The following is a 22,728-nucleotide window of genomic DNA, read 5'->3' on the forward strand; positions in this document are numbered from 1 at the left end:
AGCATTATATCGTGAATTTCAAAAAAAAAAAAAAAATTATTTGATATGAGAAAGACATTCTTCGTATTCAGAATGCAATTCGATATGTCTGATGTGCTCTCATTTCCCACAAAAATACTGTCGAAACGCTCAAAACGCTCATTCCAGATCCCTTAAGTATATGTCATATTACATGTTTCACATTTGTACGATTTTAAATAATTCTTTATCATGTTTATAGGACATGCTCTGTTATATTTTTATATCCTCTTTTCATTCTTGAAAAGATAGATCATGCTTTTATTTCACCCATTGGGTATTTCTTTATTAATTTGTGTTTATATGGCGATTTCAAGTGGGATAATAACTCCTGGATGACGTAAGCATAATGTTGATAGATTTAAATATCATTATAAATAGGCACTTAATAATAATGATATTGAAATAAATTGATAAATAGATAAATTAATAGATAAATAAATAAAAGATATATAAGCCTAGATAAATAATAAATAAATGATAAACTAGGAGTAAATTGCAAACATTAAAAATATCTTAGAGCAAATGAGCATTTAATAAGTTTTTGCGACAAATATTTTGCCCCTTCTTGTACGCTTTTATCATTATTTTATCTTTTACTAATTTTTTTGGGACATGCTCGCTTATTTATTTTTATGTGTTCCTCTTATCATTTGTGAAGTATTTCTTTATTTTTGTTTTAGTACAAGTGATCACTGAGTATGTTTAACTGTGGAAATATCGGTAGATAAGGTGTTTTTTATTTCACCCTTGAGTATTATTTATAAGTGTATCAACATACATTTCACATGTCATGATTTTTCATTGTTTTATTTTAAAGCAATTCTTTATTGGGGTGCATGCTCTCATATATTAGGTGGTTTTTTTCATGTTCCTCTTGTCATTCTTGATAGATGGCTGTTTATTTATGTCGCGTGTTAAGTATTTTTTTAATTTTTGGTCGAAGTGTATAATTATCATCAGACACATGTCACATTTTTATGTATGATTTTGCATTATTTAATTTCAAATTATATAATTTTTTAAACGTACTAACGTAGTTCTTTATTTTTGTTTCTGTGAATATCATCCGAAAAGTAGGCCTCCTGCACATTATGATTTTGCCTTGCTTTATTTAACTCTTTACTGGGGTGCATGCTCTCTGCTGGTTTTTTTCATGTTCCTCTTATCATTATTGACAAGATAGCACCTGCTGTCGCTGTTTATTTATTTCAGCCCTAAATTATTTCTTTACTTGTGTTTTTTAGATTTTGAAGTTTATATCATGATAGCACACGCTATGTTTTTATACCAACCGCGTTTTCTTTTTGAAAACAGTTCTTGTTTCAAATCCTGGTCCGCAATGTCAACATTCAGTTCGTTCATAAAATATGGCTATTTATTTATGTCGCGTGTTAAGTAGTTCTTTATTTTTTGCTCGAAGTGTATAAATATCATCAGACACCTGTCACTTTTTTATGTATGATTGTTCATTATCTAATCTTAAAATATATAATTCTTTAAACTTATTTCTTTTTTCTGTTTCAGTGAATATCATCCGAAAAGTAGGCCTCTACACATTATGATTTTCCTTGTTTTATTTAAACTCTTTATTGAGGTACATGCTCCTCTTATCGTTATTGACAAGTCATCACATGCTGTACGCTGTTTATTTATTTCGCCCTCATTTTCTTTACTTTTGTTTTTAGATCTTTAGTTCTTTATTTTTGTTTCTGTGAATATCATCCGAAAAGTAGGCCTTCTGCACATTATGATTTTTCCTTGCTTTATTTAACTCTTTACTGGGGTGCATGCTCTCTGCTGGTTTTTCATGTTCCTCTTATCATTATTGACAAGATAGCACCTGCTGTACGCTGTTTATTTATTTACGCCCTAAATTATTTCTTTACTTTTGTTTTTAGATTTTGAAGTTGATATCATGATATCACACGCTATGTTTTATACCAACCGCATTGTCTGGTTAAAGACAGTTCTTGTTTTAAATCCTGAATACAATGTCAACATTCAGTTCGTTCACCTCACAATGCGGTGCGATGTTATATAACTGTATATATTGCAGGGTTGCCAAACCCGCGATGTAATAGGCCTAGGTCAATAGGATGAGTTTTGAAGATTTTCCTCGCGACAATTTCCTGTCCTATAGACACCAATTGATGGTTAAGAAAAATATTGCATGACTTTTCAACATTGGCTTACGCGACTTCTGGTAGTTTTTATCTCATAGAAACCAACGGTTGATAAAAAAAAAATATTGGGCGACTTTTCAATGATTTGACCCGCGGTTTGCCCTCATTTGTTTGGCAACCGTGGTCTGTGTTAAGTGAATATATTTCGGTAAGAAAATAATTATCATAGACCATGTAGACAGAACGGACAATAGTCATAGGCGCTCTCCTCCATTTTGAGAAATATACTTTTACACACACACTACATTTAATGATCAGCCTTAAAGTTTTACCTTTTAGTGGGTTAAGCCAAACCTAAGTGGATGAAATATAAATCAACACTTCTGGCACTGTCGATTGGTTTCCGTAGTTGTTATATGGAATACGAGCTGTCTGTAGCTACAAAATTGTCTGCAAATCGGCTTTTGCCGGGCCTCTCTTTTTCGGCGTTTTTCTCATTAAATTAGGGTCCCGTTCAAATAAAAAATAAACTGGTGTCTAGATGTAATCACAGTTAACACACCAGGAAAATTATAGAATATACAACAACCTAGTTACACCTGTAGACTGCGAACAAACATGCACCTGGCCAGACCTGGCCGTAAAACAAAGTGTTCTCCCTACGGATACCCTTAAGGGTCACACAATAAAGGTATAGACAAGGTATCAACCCCCTATACGCCGTAGAAGTGACGCAGTTAATCGGATTAACTACCATAGCAATAGATGAATACAATTTTGACTATACCGCCCTGCACTAAAACGTTAACACGGTACCGATGCATTGAACCATAGATGTCAAAGAAAGACTAATCACTCGCACCTGTAAGATAAGTATCTTTCAAAATAGCAGTATTGTATTCAATCTATGTGTGCTGACCTACAAAGGTGATTAGTGTAATCTGCTTGTAGTGCGGAGCGATCTATTCAAAAATTGTATTCATCTATTGCTATGGTAGTTAATCCGATTATGACGTCACTTCTACGGCGTATAGCCCTCCAATCATCGTAATAGTCGGCCTATTATCGTGAGAATATTCCAATCAGAGCATTTTGATCGCGATATTGAACACTTTTTTGTGACATTAATATCATTGTTTATACATTTTAAGCTTTATTCATGACACGGATTTACAAATTTTACAACACAGATTACAACACGGAAAATGGATTTTAGAAAACGGTAAACTTCGGACTCTACCCTTGTCTCACTTGCCCATCCTACTTTGGAATAAAGAGAAAATTACATAACTGTAGTCAGTTTAGCTCAATGAATTAGAGCATGTCAAGCCCTTGTGAAATAATTGAGCTAGTTTGGATGCCTCTGGATAATGACCTACTTATTTTTTGTTTTTTTACCGTAAGAAAATTCGGGAACTGATCCTGGCTGTGATGGTTAATCTAGACATAGGCTAATTAGGGTTCTGTGCCAAAAGAATTGCATCCATGGATTATTTTATATTGTGTGTGGTGTCAAGGTCGGATCCAGGAATTTTTGATAAAGGGGGCGCCTTTTGGTCAAAGAAGAAAAAAATGTGTTAAAGGGGGTTACCCCCTCGAAAACTCAACGGATTTGGCCCATTGTTTGCTGTTCATGGCCGAATTGGTTCCCTTTTTTTAATTTCTTACAATTTTTGTATTTTTAAGTTACCGGCGCCCTTTGCTAGTAAAAAAAATAGAGGGGGCCCGCACCGGCTGTGCCCCCCCCCCCCTAAATCCGCCCTGGGTGTATTACATTAATCACATTTTTACTGATGGCTGCCAGTGCCAGTTAGACAAACACTACATGTATTATTTGTTTCCTCTCAAAATTTTGCCCCTCCCCCTGTGCCAATCGTGGCCACTGGGCCCTGGCACACTGTACCCTGTAGTAATTAAATATCAAATTTGCACATTAAATATTAAATCTGTGAATTTAATATTACATCTACGATGTAAATATTAAATTTGTGAATTAAATATGAAATTCACGAATTAAATATCCCGGTTAAATATGAAATTCACGAATTAAATATTAAATTTGTGAATTAATTTATTATTAAATCTGCGAATGAAATACTAAATTCACAAATTAAATATCAAATTCGTGAATTAAATATAAAATCTGCGAATTTAATATTAAAGCTATGAATTTAATGTCAAATCTACGAATTTAACATTATATTCATTACTTTATTAATATTATTATTTCATTTTTCTGGTAAATCTAAACAATTGATTATGTCACATATCAGCCACGGTACGAAATGCTGTGTATGAGTTAATAGAGCATGAACTAGCTCATTTGCATAAGAAGTAACTTTCTTTTTTTTTTAGAGCCAAGACCATTTTGACCAAATGTTATATTCGGTGGATCCATAAACCTATTAACCTATTTGTTTGAAACAACATGTTTCAATAACTTACATGAACATATGTTTAAAATGATCATTTTATGAAAATTAATTTTAACCAACAGTATTTTAATGACACCATACAAATTCAAAATGCTGTCCATTGATATCAGTATATTGGTATCTAAAAGGCATCATTAATTTGGGAACAAATTTAAGTTCCATCATGGCCCACTGTGCGTGGGCGCATGGGGATAATCATACGAGGGTCATTCAAAAAGTTCTACCTCCATCATCACATCTCTGTTATCTTACATGCCGGGATATTAGAATTACATGTACATGATCATATTCTTAAATAGATGTCGTAAACGGTCTGAAAAGTAAGGCTAATTTTGATTAAAAAGCTAAGGTTGCCTGATATCTAATGTGGAAAATTACAGACTTATTTCTGCAAATAGGCCTATCTAGTCGAAATCTTCACTAACATGTGTGTCTGTTTAACCCTTTGTTGTTTTCTTCTCATATTAAGGGTAGACGAGGTATTGTTGGTCGAAGCTACCTAAAAATTGATTTTCATTATCTAGATATGTTATTGAAAATTAACACCTTGATGTTTTGCAAAAGTTCATTCTATAAATCGTATACTCTGCAAACTTGCTTAATTTATTGTTGTTAATTAGTTATGTACATTTTACAAAAGTGCTGTTGTGTCAGCCCTCTTCACAACGTAACCCAAGAACCGCAGCACCTATAAAAGTATATCTGTGATATTTTAATTGTTCTACATGCTCGCTATGAATTGAGCAATGCAGTTTTTGCCAAAGTTCATGTCATTCGTAAGATGCAGTGAACTACCAAATCACAACAGTAAAATAATTAATAACCTTAAACATGTTTTATTTTATACGAGTGGATATTCATACGTAGTGGTAGATAAAATGAATTAAAGTTTTAACTTCAACACTACACTATTTTTTTTTTCACCTGGAACGTTTTCACTAGTCCGACTAGCGTCTTCAGCAGATGGTGATGCTGTGATGATATCTTGTCTACAATCGGGATATTCCTCACTGATGACGTCATATGATTGACAGAATGACGTCATAGGATGTTACGATGTAGCGCCGCCCCCCCTGGGCATCAGCAGGTTATCCCAGATAGGATCTATTTCAAGTCCTTGATCACGATTTAGTCCAAATCAGCGGTCAGGGAACATGTTGTAAGATCCAAAGGTCATCAGATTGATTGGGAAAACGTCAAGGTGCTCGAACAGGAACAAAAAGAATATTCCCGGAGAGTTCTTGAAGCCATCCACATAAGGACTCAAAAACCAAGACGTCATCAGTGAGGAATATCCCGATTGTAGACAAGATATCATCACAGCATCACCATCTGCTGAAGACGCTAGTCGGACTAGTGAAAACTTTCCAGGTGAGCGAAAAATAGTGTAGTGTTGAAGTTAAAACTTTAATTCATGTTTTATTTTGTTTTGAAGTCCCAAGGCATGTCAGGGAGCTCAAATAGGAACAAAATATTTATCCTGAGTTAGCAGTTGGACAACCGCATCTTAGAAACATTTTTATGGAGGTTATCTAAAGCTACACTGTACTTACTAAACTTTTGGCTTCAGTTTTTAACTGTTTCCAACATACTAAATCTGTATTCACTTTAACCAACACATCTTAACAACCATAAATCACATTTTGAAATAACTTTTATTTTGTTGCCAAGATTTAAGAATATAATCATGGTTATTTTTAATATCCTGGCACGTAATATAATAGAGATGTGGAGGTGGAGGTGGAGGTAAAACTTTTTGAATGACCCTCATACAATTATTTTTTATTATTATTATTTTACTTATCTCAGCTCTCCTCTTCCACCGGGCAGGGTTTACCCTTTTGAACTACTGAAGGGAGTAAGAAATTTGAAGTGCTGCCGGCCGTCAAGACTTGGAAAGTAAATATAGGTCAAGTGGTAGTCTCTAGCAGTGGTCAGTAGGCCATGTGAATTGTGTTACCACATAAAAATATATGCACACTCGAACAATGCCTTTTGTTACTAGTGATCACCTATTGTTAAATTTGGCAAATAAGAAAGCTATGAACCAGGAAACAGGTTGGGTATAGTTGTGTGGTGCATGACATCGGCTATAATAATAATGTTTGGGAATTCCAATAATAAATTGCCATTATATTCGTTGACTCACTGCATGTTGCATGCATTTTGGTGACATGTCAATTGGCACGATCAGCCCAATATGAATCGTTTCATATGACTTGGTAAAAATTACCGAAATTGGATGTAATAACTGTAATTTACTATATCATTCCAATTTCATTTACTCTCAAAGACTATAATTGAACTTTTTTTTTTTGCCAATACCCGGTACTGCGTATACATGAGAAAATAGGTTTCGATATCTCTATAGGCCGAACTGACTACTTGTATTGTATAGGAATATCTACTGAAGATGACAAAGACTTTGGTTCCTATAACAGTTGTGTTCTTGGTGGAAATTGGAAGCTGTTATGGACAATCAGGTTAGTAATATCATCTTTACAATATGTTAATAATAATGCCATGATTCAACTCAAGTTTTACTCCTGAGTCCAGAAAAATGCAGATCTATTTCTTTAAAAATCTTACAGCCTCTGTTTTGGCAGATGAAACATATCTCAATTCCAGGGGGGCATGGGGGCATGGGGCATTGCCAGTGTGGAACCAGACATAGTCTAGGGGAATGGCTGTCAAATTCTGTATATACTTAAACCTCAATCCATGGAAAAGTTCAATGTACATGTTTTTCTTTACTGCACTGAAAAAAAAATTGTGGGTTTGCTTTTATGGGGGGCTTTTATAATTATGCTGCTGGATGCTGCTATAATTATCAGTAGGTAGGTCTTGTACAGGGTTTTGATCCGGATGCTGTTCTGCTTTGCTGAGATTTCCATCGTAATAGGCATCGATCCCGGGGGGCCACTTACATTACGTGATGGACACCATGCTCATGTATGGACTCTCGAAAAACACCCTAAACGAGTATTACTCAGCGGATGCAAAACATACCCTAAACAAGTATTCTGCCATTTTTTTTAACACTAAGAAAGTAAAAATTCATGTTCAGGTTCTTGTTTAATATAAGTAGTTTGATGTTTCTTAATGTTTTACCCTACGATTTGTTCTGATAGAAGACAAACATAGCCTATTTCACCCTTTTTTACTTTGCCATTAAACTTTGGTACCCTAAAAAGGCCTAAGCAAGTATTTTGCTTGGAAAAGTATACCCTTTTTCCTGATTTTTGGCGTTTTGACACCTAAACAGGTACAGCGCTGTATTTACCCAATGCTGAAAAACAACCCTTTTACTTGTTTTTTACACGAGCATGGTGTCCACCTTGAAATACAAGTGGCCCCCCCGGGGCATCAATAGGCCTATGGTAATGCCCCGCCGTTTTGCATTAAAATGGTTTATAATAATTCAATGCACAATGTTTTGACAAAAATTGAGCAAAATCAATTCCTTCAAAAATCTGTGGCAAAACACAAGAAAATTGAAACCTGGTTTTCGCCTGGTTTAGTTCCCGATCGAGACCCCCATTTTGGCAGCTGATCAGTTCTCAAGACCCCCCCCCCCCTTTTTGGCCCAGCTGATCAGTTCCCAAGACCCCCTTTTTTGTCTGGCCAATCAGTTAATTCGCTAGACTCCAAGTTCGGGACTGGCGGTGGCACACCCTTACCAAAAAACAATGAGTGCCCCCTTGGGAGCCAGGTTCCAAACATTGTTTTGTTTTTTTCAATTCAACAGAGGTATGTATGTAAATAAACAATTAATATTCATTAAAATCACTTTGCTAAAATTTGCTAAAATTGATTCTTATACAACATTGCTATGCGTAAACAGTCTATAATACCAAATTTATTAATTTATTTTAAATAATTCATTGATGCTAGCACTGGTGGCATCCATTTCTGCTTGTAGACAGGAAGTCTGGAAAGGTGACTTCCATGCTGTGGGTGTTCTTCCTGTGCTTTAGTGAATGGGACAGCAGTAAACATGGCTAATTTTTAGACCAAAATGTTTGATTTTTTTCCAAGTTTGTTAGAGCATAACAAGACTTTCCATTTCCGTCAATAGATTTTTTTCGCCGTCAGTAAATATTTTTTTAATTAAATTTTTCATAACATATTAAAAATTTAGAGACCCCTAGGTAAGTTTTGTGGAACTTTCATGAAAATTATCAAAAAAGTGCCTATTCTTTTCTTTGTGTATGGTAACCTGTCACTTAGTAGTTTTGCAACATGTCTTATGCCGCGGCCCATGGTAACTTGATGAATTGTTTAATTCAAATTAATCAATTCAATATTATAGACTTGTATAGTTGTCATTGTCCCTATATTCTAACCAATTACATTTGCTGTAGCCTTAATAACGGCCAAATATCTACTGCAAATGAGGTTTCTAAAAACATCTATCTGGTTTTCTCCTTTTCCAGCCTACACCTGTTTAACAAATGGCGTACTTGAAAATCAAAAAGGATGATCTTCAGTTGGTGAAGCGAATTGGCATTGGAGGTTTCAGTGCAGTATTCCAAGCCAAATGGCAGGGTCAAGATGTAGCAGCTAAAAGACTGAATGAGCCTGATCCACATCCAAACTAGATCATCCTCATATTGTCAAGCTCATTGGTATCTGTGATGATAACTTGGATCAGTATGTTGTACTAGAGCTATGCAAAGGCGGTTCTCTCAGGTCCTATCGTCTCAAAAGAAACGGCTCCCAACAAAGCTTGTTTACGACTGGGCTAAGCAAGCAGCCAAACCTATCCAGTACCTGAAGCAAATGGAGTATATTCACAAAGATGTTAAGTCCCCGAACTACTTGATAGCTGAAGGAAACATCCTCAAACTTGCTGATTTCGGGTTAGCTAAGAAGAGTGCGATCACAATCCAGAATGCAACAGAAAGAGCATCTCTCCCCTGGATGGCCCCAGAGCTTTTGACAGATGAAGTCCTTTCCCCTTTTTATGACATTCATGCCTACGGAGTGGTGGTCTGGGAGCTGTGGACAACAGAAATCCCATTTGAAGGCTCTGATGCTCCTAATACCATCTGGAGAATATGCAATAACGGTGAGAGACCAGTGATTCCTCCCAACTGCCCAAAAGCTCTGGCTGACTTGATGAAACAATGCTGGGATAAAGACTGGCATAAGAGGCCTACAGTTGACCATATTCTGTTGGTGGTAAGTTGGGTTTTTCCCTAAATAGTCAGTGTGAAAATTTTGTTTCATGTTTACAATAAAATTCACTTTGCTGCTTGGCATAACATGTGTGATAGAAGTGATTAAATTACATTTAGCAGTAAAAAGAACACACATTTTTATACAATGAAACATCTGTGGAAGTAAAACATTTTGGGAGAGATTTGTTTATCAAATCACTTGCATACATCTATTATTGAGGGCTCAGTGCAACACTGTCCCATCTCCATTTTGGCCATTCCAGTTAAAATCCATACCCCCCCCCCCCCAACATTACCTTAATCTTCCACACAGAGAGTGTGAATTTCAAATGGGGTTACCTGAATGGGTGGCTCCATTTGAAATCCACACCCCCTGTGTGGGAGATTTAGGTCATGTCTTCCATAGGGGGTGTATGGATTTCAACTGGAATATCACAATTAGAGAAAAGATGATTGAAGATTTGCTCACACTATATAACTGCATGATGAGGCCTTGTTATATAGTGTAGTGGATTACTGGCTTATAATTTTGGAAAGGGTACATTATGGAGATTAGGCTTTGTGTTACCAAAAGAGAATTTCTCCCTGATACTTTCATGTCTCTGGCAATTACAACATTATGCCTTATATGTTAGAAAAATAATTATCTGGCACGAATCACATGGTTTTATTTAAAACAAACTCATATTGACCATAAAAACAAATAAAAACAGCCGGCTCTCAACACACGATATTCAAAATTCCTGCCGAAATTGTCTAGTGCAATGATGTCATGGTTACTTGTGCTCAACTGTTGTCAGCCTTCATTGAATTACTGGGATATCACATGATTCGTGATTGATAATTAATTTTCTAACATATAAGGCATAATGTTGTGATTCCTGGAGATTCCCTTTAATTCTCGCGATTCCAAATACAGCGCGCCACCAACGACGGCAGTGAAAATTGGCATTTCCGTGTCTGGGGTCGACATCCTTTTCATCAACCATAGCTGACCATGTTTGTGATTATTACTCTAAAAACACAATGTTTTGTAGTACATTTTGAAATTTTTTGAGACTTTCTGTGTTGAAGTGAAATATTGCACTTTGATATTCACATATCTTTTTCTAAAACCCGCAAACTTGATGTTGATAGGCCTACTAGGTGTTAACTTTTTGTTATCCCATTTTCTAAAACCGCCCTTTTTTGTTTTTAAACTTTACGATGCTTTTCAGCCCGATACGCGCGAGCCTAGTCAATGCGAAGTATAGGCCTAGGCCTGTCCTTTTTAAATATAACACCAGCATACTTAAGAACATCCATACTATAGGTGTTATGCGTTTTTTGTAATCGGCCTACATTTTCTAAAAATTATGTTTTTTTTTTGCACGAAGCGCTTAGCGGCCCGCCCATGGATAGGCCTACAGCAAAGAAATTCAAGTAAATTTTAAAAAGATTCTTAATACTCATTACTTATAAACATGCATCACATTGGTTTGCCGTTTTTGTTTTTTGTAATTGTTTGATTTGTCTTTATTTTATTTTTAGCCTAAATTTGTATTTTTAATTATATTACTATCAAACATTTAAAAAATTACGATCGCAATAAAAACACTTTGTAGGCATAGCCTACCGCATAAAAATAACCTTTATTTTTTATTAATATTTCAATTCGAGACTTTAATGCATTTCAACAATACCTCATAGAGTTCTAGCATAATAATAAAGATGAAGAAAGTTTCAAACTGCAAAAGAGTACATGAATTTTAAAAGATCATTATTTTAAGGTAGGCCTATATCAAGAAAATATGCATGCAAAAACTTCATAACTTTAGAACCAAGTATTCTAGACCTTTGGTGTTTTCAGTTTAAAATGATAGCCTATTGTATGCGTGTAATGGTTACACAATTTTCAAAAATGCCTCCTTTGGCCCCCATGAACCAGATCGTGTCACAATTAAGGTTTAAATTTGACAATTGTCATGTCCGATTTTAATATTAATTCATGTTTCTTTTAATTTTTCATATTTTATTTTTACTTCCGCTTTCTTGCATGTCATACCATCTTTATTTCATCTTTCCCTTTAATAATTCATAACCCAAGGAAATTTACTCTTAATGTAGGCCTAGGCCTACTCCCAAATAGCACACGTTGGTTGGAATGAGTTTCTTTTTAGTCATATTATCGGTCGGCACAACATTGAAAAATCAAAAACCTTTTCGACTAATTCAATTGGACAATTTTAAACACCTAGGCCTATACATGTTTTTTAAAAAGAAAAAGAAAATGGAAAAGATTAAAATCTTTCCCATTTTCCTTTTCTTTCTCATGAAATCATGAAGTCAACACTATGAAAAGAACTGAACTGTAGTGTAGCCCATCCTTTACGGCACTGACTTTGGCCAAATTGAAAAGGTTTAAATTCGGAGGATCGACATTTCTTGCATATTAAATAATGGATCAGGCCCATGGATCAAGGACTCAACCTACAAACTAAAGAGGTCAAATCTGGGGATGGACTTTATTGGAGGGGTGAACACATTGTTTAGGCCTGCTTCATTTGAAACTGAAGGGCGAACAGGACACCCCCCCCCACACACACACACACACACCGATTTACGGCGAAGGATATAGGCCTACTGTACAATAACGGACAATTTGCAGTTGATGTTTTTGACAAAAACAAGATAACTTAACATGATTAACAATGTAGTTTGGAGGCCATTATAGGCCTAAATGAAAATGAAAACGTGCCTATTCACACAGAAGGGTAGGTCTATTCGAGCCCCCGAGCCAAATTTATTGAGTGGGCTGAGCATATGTAATTTTGTTGACAGAACTGCACCACGAGAGTTTATTTTAAAAATTAACAGGTTTATTTGTTTAGTGCAAGTATATATTTTCTCCCGACATTATACATTGGGGCCAAAGTGTTTTGTTTATAGGGCTATATATCGAAGGAAATGGCTTCTAAGTCTACGACCTTTCGTGGTCATACAGTAGGCCTACATCATGCTACAAAGAGTGTTTCAAACGTCACTCGAAAAATGCTTTAGGCCTATAAGGTTATAAATGTAAAACATCTATAGGCCTAGGTTAGGAAAAACAATAATAAAAATACAAATAAGACAAGCGTTCAAAACATTTTTGAAAACCAAAAGCTTTTATCTTAATCATGTATCACGCATGGTAATAATAATGGGAAAAGTTATCCAAACAAGAAATAAAAAAGGCACGAATTTGCGTTTTAGATTAAATTTTCTGTTTGAAATTGTCTTGCATCAAAAGCATTTGCTATTATAGGCCTACAATGTACCCAAACTCGAAAATTGACATTTTGACATCGGGTTTATAGTAGGCCTAGGCCTAGATGGTCGATCAGCATCAGAGACATCAACATTTTTGACATCGAGTTTTAACCGTAGATGGTTGATCATAGAGTACATTTGAAATTCAAAACGTTTTAATCGTATTAAAAAATAAATGCTTTACGCTGTCCATGCTGTTAAAATATGTATTGAATATTTCGTTATTCTAAATATTGAGAATTCGGTCTACTTTACTTAAAACAAACAAGGTTTAAAAATTGTGGGTATTTAAAGGATATAGGCCTATTCATGAGGGTCTAAGTAGGCCTATCCCCAATCATATTTTTCAGTGTTTTCTTTTCTTGTAAACGAGAGCCTAAAGTATTTTCCCAAGAGCCTCGGATCGGGTTCGGAAAAGTTTGAAAATAAGGGTTTAATTGATGCCCATTATTTTGTGTGGGAATAGGCCTAACACTCTGAACATTCACAGAGGTAGGCCTAAACCATGACTGTCAAAAATAAACTTTATAAAGGAGGCAGAAAAAAAACCATATTAAAAAAATAAATGCTTTACGCTGTTCATGCTGCTGTTAAAATATGTATTGAATATTTCGTTATTCTAAATATTGAGAATTAGGCCTACTTTACTTAAAACAAACAAGGTTTAAATTTTTAAGGATATATGCATGAAGTAGGCCTATCCCCTAGCATATTTTTTAATCAAGTCTATTATAGGCCTACTTACTTAAAGACCTGAAAGTGTTTTCTTTTCTTGTAAACGAGAGCCTAAAGTATTTTCCCAAGCGCCTCGGAAAGTTCGGAGAAGTTTGAAAATAAGGTTGTGTGGGAATAGGCATAACACTCTGAACAGAGGTAGGCCTAAACCATGACTGTCGAAATTAACTTTAAAAAGGAGACAGGAATGAAAAAAAAAAAAAAGCGTCGGAGGGTTGAATCAACAGCTGATCATCATCAACGTAAATAAGCAAATTTGAGTAATCGATAGCAACACTCGTTTCTGTTTCCAGGGTCGATGGTTTATCGTCGACGCGACGACTCATGGATGTCGACCTTTACCCATGATGCTCTGCTGCGAAGTAGATCAGCCAGGCGTGATCGTAGGTGGCGCGCTGTATTTGGAATCGCGTCAATTAATTTAATTTTTGTTTACATAGATATTTGGCTGTAAATAAATTACTTGCTCAAATTGGTATCATTAATTCAAAGACAAAAAACACCATTTTACAGGCCTGACCAACCCAGAGTTTACATCTTGAGAGAATTTTTTTTTAACTTTGCTAAAATCGTAATTTATGGCAACATTTATTGATTTTAATTTTAAAAATTTGAAAAAATAAAGTTAAAACAATTTTCAAAATATGTTTGCAAAATATCATCAAATGTTTGCCAAAGTTTATTGCTGTTTAAAATAATAAGTTTAAAAATTGTTGCAGATGGAAAAATGGAAAAATGACAACATGACTTTTCATTTATGCAATTGTGCATTTTTTTATATATTTTGTGTACATGCTTTTATGTGTGAATATTCTGTCTTAAGGTTAGCCGAGAGTTTTTCATGCGCTGGATTTCAGAGGGGCGTAAGTTCATAACAGAAACAGCCATGCAGAAAATGAACAAGCGTGCATCGGGACGTGAGGCCTACTTACAATAGAATATCGATCCACGGTCAAGACATGAAAAGGATATGAAACTTGGCTTAGCTCGTGCTCGGAGCTCATGAGTCGGGTGGGGGGGTGTCATGAGAGGCGGCATGCCGAGTCGGATGTCGGGGGGCACAAGCCGTTTTCGGCAATTTTCATAAGGATTTTATAAATTTGAAAATTGATTGGGGGCACTTCGTCAAGCTACGCCCTGGAAAATGTGTTGATTTTGAATTTATAGCCTTGATATCTTTGATGAAATAAATCAATGCTGCTATTCCCCTGATAACAATGTTATAGGTACAACAATAACATCAACAACAATATCAAAAAGCAATTATTTGCAAATCGAATTTGGGAAGAATATTCAGCAAGACAAATACTTAGCATGCCTACAAATTTTTGAATTATATAAAGTGAAAAACAATCAATCACGATTCACTACAGTCAGCGAATCAATCAAATAAAACTAAAAAGAAAGGAGCAAGAAAGAATAAAGAAATAGTGAAAAAGAGAAAGAAAGATTTGTAGTACAATACAAAAAGAGGAAAACGATCACTTTCGGCGTGGTTTTATACGGGCGCACATTTGAAAAAAAGCGTCATGGAACGCGTTTTTGATCTTATGAACATGGTGCGTAAAACGGCTTTAAACGAAGGATTTTCAAATTTATTCTAAAAATTTTTATAAACACACAAGAAAAATGTTAAGCTACATCCAATGCACCAACATTTCACTTGCTGCGATATTTGATTACTGAGAAAACTCTGTTTTAGAGAACAACTTTATACGTCTTTTATACGCTTTTTATACGTTTCTTCGTGTAACCTTAATGCAATATGACTCCAGAAATTGAGACAGCAGGCAGTATCGCATTGACCCCTTCTTGTGTTAATTTGGTTATGCAGATAAATGACTTCAATTCTTGTTATTAAATTTAGATTAATTGAAACACGGAGACCTGAAGATTCAATCATAAAACTGCTTATTATATCACAGTCAGTGTAAAATTTTCTGAAATTGGTAAATTTTCTTTATAATTTCCTGAAATAGGGAAATTTCCTGAAAAGTGGCATCTCTGAACTCAAATGTAAGTTCATTAAACTTTTTGAAATAGATTAGAAGTACACTATTAAATTTTTTATACAAATGTAGGGTGAGTAACTTTTATGTGCATATCTATTTTTCATCCTATTAGTTGACATCTGCAGAGAGGGAGTTGCACTTTAAGCAGAAACTCACTACTGGATCCTGGGTGCTTGAGAAGGAGTTTGGCAAAGATGAGCCTGGTAAGCTGTCTGGTGCTTTGGGCATTGCAGTCAGCTCTACAGGAGATGTTGCTGTAGCATCCAACTGTGCAGCAAAGATACAGGTGTACAATGCAGATGGACAACACAAACACAGTATTGATACTACACAAGGACTGATGTCTGGGACAAGATCACGGCCTTGCAATGTCACTGTCAACACTGAAGGAAATTATGTTATCACAGATGACACCAGATTCATTAAAGTGTATGATCCTTCTGGTATGTATAAGGACAGACGGGTTGCCATATCACCTGAAAACAAGCCATCAAATACTGAATATACTAGACTAGTAGGACTAACAATGGATAGCAAGGGTCAGCTGTTGGTAGGAGAGGTCAACCAGAAGTATATCAGTAGGCATAGGCAAGATGGATCTCACATCACTAGCATCAAAGTAAACATTGAGCCAAACTTTCTAGCTGTGACATCACAAGATACAATCATTGTATGTGACTTTGGTTTTGTAGTACAGATAGTAAACAGTACCGGACATATGCTACACACTCTCAAGCCTCCATCTCATGTGACAAGATGGCATCCTTTTGGTGTTTGCTGCTATGAGGACATCATATTCATTTGTAACATTGCCTTAGCCAGAAATGGAGTCTACTGCTTCTCATCAACTGGTGAATACCTGAGATCCATTGATACCAAGGCCAATTACCCTCACTGTCTTGCAGTTGGGAACAGAAAACTGTATGTGACATATGAGGAAAGAGGTGAAATCTATTCATGTGGATAAAGGCATCCATGATTAACATTAGGCTTTGACAGATGAAGCAACAATGGACCTCAAAGTGTTTATTTTGAAACTAAATAGATACTTTATTACAAGAGTGTACACCAACAAGTGTGTCTTAAGGCTCAGTAAAAAAAAAGTTTGTTTCCTTTAGGTCACAGACATTTTGTTTTTGGAGCAATTTTACAGCATTTGCTTGTTTTTCATCTGAAAAATCCAGAAAACATTATATTCCCAAGCAAAAAATTAATGGCAACATTTTTCAAAAGATTTTTTCTCATATTTGCTTCAGAAGCACTATGAAATAAAAAAAAATCATATGAAAATCAACCTATAATCTTCCTAAAACTTAAAATTTTCATATCTAACCTACTCTGCACTGACCTAACATCAAATATTTGTGATTTGTAGCATATTTTACTCTAAAATCCTGACTGTAAAAATATAAAATTAAAAAAAGGATGTCACATTTTGGTTTTCAGACCACCTATGGACGGGAAACAAACTTGTTTTTTAGCCTAAGTACTATTATATTATATATATATATATCTTAAAATTAATATTTTATTGAAAGACTAGTCTTTAATTGATGTCTAACAGATATCCAGAAGTCAAAATTGACAAATGTCCCCTAATTGAAGAAGCATTATTTAATATTTGAGGGGATTTTTAAAAACTGAGGGTCTAAAAAAAAAAAGAAAAGAAATCCGACTGTCCGACCCAACTTTCCTATTTTCCCACTTGAAGGCAACACAACAATTTTTTTTTTTGGCCTAATAGTCTTTGTCAACGACCCTTGCAATCCATACCAAGGAGGGGGCATGAGCCATGAGGGAGCAGTAAAGACGTGACAGAGGCTGGAAGTGCCAACATAGATGGATGGGAAACAAACTTGTTTTTTTTATAGCCTAAGTACTATTATAGTGCATATCTTATTCTAGTCTTTGTCAAAGACCCTTGCAATGCATACCAAGGAGGGGGGCACGAGAGAGCACCAAGGAAGGGGCATGAGGGAGCATCAAAGATGTGATAGAGGCTGGAAGCACCAACATAGAGCAGTTTTAGCCGCAGCAAGTAGTTATACTCCCTATGGACAACATATAGGTACATGGTCTGTAACACAAGACTAATAATCATATTCATGCACATGAAACCCTTGTCTAGAGTCCGAAGTTTTCCGTTTTCCGGAAAACGGAAGAAAATCACGGAATCGGAGGTACAACACGGAAAATGACATTTTTATATGACGTGACAAAAATTGTTAAAAGATAAGAGAAATAAATGTTAAAAACAATCATGAGTTGTGTATGTCAATTTTTATGATAAAAACACTGTTTAATAATACCGAAATAAAGGTATATTACCAAGGCATATCAACAAACCCCCTATATCCCTCCAATCATCGTAATAGTCGGCCTATTATCGTGAGAATATTCCAATCAGAGCATTTTGATCGCGATATTGAACACTTTTTTGTGACATTAATATCATTGTTTATACATTTTAAGCTTTATTCATGACACGGATTTACAAATTTTACAACACGGAAAATGGATTTTAGAAAACGGTAAACTTTGGACTCTACCCTTGTTTAGTATGCTAGCTGGGCCAGTAGGGATCTGTCATCGCGGACAGCTGAAGGCTGGCTTTTGGGGTGTAGCATTGAAGTAGGGAGAAAAGACCACAGATTTTTCTTTCACTTTTCAAGAATGAAGGAGAAAGCACAAAATCCCAAACTTGGCAAAACTACCCTAAGTAATGTAAGAGCTCCAAAACATACCCTTTTACACAAATTTTACATGAATTTGATACCTATTCACGTTACACACGTAACGTGCACCAGTCTGAAAAAATACCCTTTTTACGTGAATTTACGGACGCGCCTGATACCCCCCCTTCACCACTACAGTGCCCCCCCCCCCCGGGCGAAAAATAGAGCTTGAGTGTTTATTTTGAAACTGAATAGATACTTTATTACAAGAATGTATACCAATAAGTGTGTGATAAGACTAAAAAACAAGTTTGTTTTTGTAAAAATCGGACCAGCCAAATTTGCACACTACAAAGCCTGAAAAATAAGATCCTGCGAATCACAAATTGACACACGTATATGGGAGCTGCCATGGGGTGCTAACGGCAATGCGGGGGGTTGCAGGGGTGCTAACGAACGCGTCACCAGCACAAGCGTCCTACGCGATCAATAACGCGTATAGGGCGCATTCAAGTGCGCCTGATACGCGATGACAGGGTCAATGGCCGCTTCCATGTAGTAACAAACTTCTGAACTTGCTGTCAGGGTCCTGATTATATCATAAATCCGGACTCTATAAACAAAAAATAAAAAAATCCATTTCACATTTTTCACCTGGAGGATTCCAGGAAACACACTTGTTTTGGTTTGTTTAGTAATATTAAGACCCTCGCAATCCATACCGAGGGGGAGGCCATGACTGGAGCACTGATGATGTGACAGAGGCTCAAAGCGCCAACATTGATCAGTTCTAGCCATCCATACGTAGTTGATCTCCCACATCCATACGTAGTCTATGGATAGAGTGATCATTGAGGGCACTATTACCTCTGTTTCCATTCAATTTTATGTATTTAAACAAGCATTTTGTTTTTCATAAATTTTCACAATATGTGCTTCAAACATCTAGGGATTTGTCTTACAATAGTTCACTATAGTAAGACCTTGTCCTCAAAAAATAAATGTCCTATGCCTCAATGCTAAATGAAACATAAGGGTTTGTATGCACAAAATATGTTAGACCCAAACTATGGAGGTTAGACTTAAGGATATATTCTTTTACTCTTTTCTTTTCCTCCTTTGTTACTAGCAAAGTCCAAAAGTTAAACTATAGCCATCTAATACATGTAAATGCCAATTAACAGGATCTAACATAATATAGAATGAGGTACGTAAATACCAAAGAGTTCTTTCTCCCTGGACTAATCTCCATAGTAAGTTTTAGACCAGATTTAAAGTTAGACCTGGTCTAATTTTGTTTTGTGCATACAGACTATTTGCCCATTCTACTTTGGAATAAAGAGTAAATTACTGCACTGAGTCAAGGGTTGCCAGCCCCCCTCCCAATTTGACAGCCCAATTGGGTGACCTTTGACGATTTTACCCGAGACTTTTGACAATTTCCTATCCCATAGAAACCAATGGTTAATAGACAAATTGGGTGACTTTTCGATTATTTGACCTGCACTTCGGATTGAATTATTTTGGCAACCCTGGAATTAATGCATGCTTCCTTTACATTTTGCAGTCATTTTCTAAAAGACCAATGTATTTTGAAATACACAGAATTTTTGTAGTTAAATGGCTACAGCTGGACAAATATATGACTCCTGCCTTTCCACTCCATTAGACCAGTCATTATTTTGTTTAGCAACAGGACGTTCATTACAAAGCAGCAGTCTCTGTATTGTTAGAATTAATGTTTTTAAATAAATGTACATTACTTGTGATTTGCAATCCTTCTGTAGTTTATTTGCTCCATGCTTTCCGTTCTAAGTGTTATTCATCTACTTATTGGGAATCACACATCATCCATACCAACTCATCTTGAATAAATCAGTAGAGTACACTGAAAGCGGCACTTATACAGTTGAATGTTACAAGTTAATCATAGTACACAATTTTTATTTGAATGAACACAGCTGCCAACAGCATGACAATTGCCTGTGTATACTGATGAATGCCCACATGTGCATAACACAAAAGTGAACAAACTCACTCATGATTGGTTAGTATTTTCATTAAGTATGCAAGGTTGTACTTCCATGTTGTATTTACTGAAAGTAAATACGATCACAGTTGAATCATGTGCAGCTCCCGGTGCAGCTCTGTGTTTATGCAAATGAAATGCTTACTATAGATCAGGAGTGCTAATTAAATAGGTAAATGTAATTATTTGCCTACCTTGGTTATTGCAGCTTCGCTGTGGTGAACCCACATCACAGAAATCCCATCTTATTGCCGGATCTGTTGTATAGCACCATGCTTTATCAGCATCCCCCATATTCCTGCAGTAATTATGATTACCCAGGTGGTCTGGGAATTCCTGTACCGTGTAGCTGGGATCATGTGGATTCCTGGCTGTCCATCTTTGGCAAGTTTTGCCCCTCTCTGTGGTGGATTTGAAGCCTCTGTAATCAATAGCTTTGGCATCTGTATAACATTCTGGCGAGTCTAAAAAATGGTAAAGAAAATATATACAAAATGTGTTAAAAATAAGGTCTGTTATGGTGGCTACACTACAAGATTCCTGTTGGCGCCACCTGCACAGGAACACCATCGCCAAGGTACAGGACTGAGACACATAGAGACCAAGACAACATGCTGCTACGTGCCAAGGAAACTAAAGGACCCACCAGCAGTGGTACTGTACTGGTACTACACTGGTACTCCCCTGGTACTGCATAGTACCAGCCAAGTACCTTAGCGATGGTGTATCTGTGCAGGCAGCCCCAATAGGAATCTTGGGTTTTGAAGTCATCCTACTCAGGATCAGCAGATGCAATTGAATAATGATCACTGATCACCTTGGCTAAAAGGTACGTTTTAAGCTTCATTCTGTATAGGAATCTCTGCACCTAATATGCTAAATAAATCAAAAAGCACACAAACAAGTCAGTCAGCATCACTACGGCACAAACACAACATTCTGCAGAAGCAATGGATATTCAGCCAGATTGTCAAAATGATAAGGCCTAAAGGAACTGGTTTATCATGATCATGCCAAATCATCACAGAAAATCAGGCAGCAAAAGACGAAAATGACAATCCATGTTATCAGATCTTTAGTTTAAATTTTCCATCAGCTAAATCTTGAGTACTAAAATTCAAAAAGACCAAAAGTGGGAAGGGTAGCCAAAACCAAAGCCAAAATCTTTTCAATGACACAAAATAATAATGATAATGTAAGATACTCATAAAGTGCATTATAAACTACATAAAAGCATTAAAAACAAATCAGCTTTACATCTGTACAAATGACAGAGTGAACAGATGCATCTTTAACAATGATGTGACAAAGGAGTCAAGTTGGTGTATACATGCAATTTTAGTACATGCAGTCTTGGTGCAGGGCAAGATGCATATGGCCTTGTTGCATAACCACGTATTGCAGTGCAGGTGCAGAAGTAGATGTTGGTCTTGGTGCAGAACAAAATGCAATAAGATAACATATCACACCACAACCATACATAATGGTTACAATTATCTCACCCCCTTTATGTCCACTGATATTGTCATTCATAGTCATTGCAACGGGTGCAGGGTGAGGTGCATGTGGCCGTGGTGTAGGGCCAGGTACATGAGGTCTTGGTGCAGGGCGAGGTGCATCATGTGGCCTTGGTGCATAACCGGGTGGATGTGGTGGTGCAGGTGCAGATGCAGATGTTGGTCTTGGTGCTGATGTTGGTTTTGGTGCAAGGGGACACGGGGTGGGTCCTAGTGGAGGGCGAGGTTTTGGCGCAGGAGCTGGTGTAGGATCTCCCTGCCCTTGTTCTTGACGCAAGACCTGCAGAAGTTGCCACATCCATCGTGGCATTCTGGACTGAGGGATTCTGATGAAGATTCTAGTGTTTGCTGGTTGGGCACCGGTCAGATTGGCAGTTATGTTGTTTTCCACTGGTGTCAAAAAAAAGTCAAGTGTTGTCTCTCAAACACTCAAATCATTCCCAGGGCTAGATTTACCAAAGGGCCGGATGGCCTGGCCCCAAGATGTTGGGCCACAAAATTTGGAGGATAAAACAAACAAAAATTTTTAACAAATAAGAGAAACTGGGAAAATTGAATGAAGCACTGGTATTTGGAATGTGTTATAGAGATGGGGTGCTGGTGGATAGGGATGTTATCATGTGGGTTCAGATATATAGCCAGGGGCCTTAAGTTATCCTGGCCCAGGGCCCTGGAAAAGATCAATCCAGTCCTGATATTCATTCCTT

At 36.4% G+C, this 22,728-nt stretch overlaps 2 protein-coding genes across 2 annotated transcripts in view; one reads left to right on the top strand and one right to left on the bottom strand.

The window, feature by feature from the left end:
* Positions 1-22,728, bottom strand: part of LOC140170822 (uncharacterized) — a 116,271-nt gene that overhangs the window by 63,054 nt on the left and 30,489 nt on the right. The window contains exon 8 of the mRNA XM_072194040.1: positions 20,699-20,968. Within this exon, the coding sequence (XP_072050141.1) occupies positions 20,699-20,968 (270 nt within the window). The remainder of the gene's footprint in view (positions 1-20,698; positions 20,969-22,728) is intronic.
* LOC140171984 (uncharacterized) lies at positions 9,251-18,058 on the top strand. The gene is made up of 2 exons (XM_072195332.1): positions 9,251-9,763; positions 15,913-18,058. Exons 1-2 carry the CDS (start codon positions 9,251-9,253, stop codon positions 16,765-16,767), a joined length of 1,368 nt encoding a protein of 455 aa, XP_072051433.1. The 3' UTR covers positions 16,768-18,058.

The sequence above is a fragment of the Amphiura filiformis genome, chromosome 15 (assembly GCF_039555335.1).
Source record: "Amphiura filiformis chromosome 15, Afil_fr2py, whole genome shotgun sequence".
NCBI lineage: Eukaryota > Metazoa > Echinodermata > Ophiuroidea > Amphilepidida > Amphiuridae > Amphiura > Amphiura filiformis.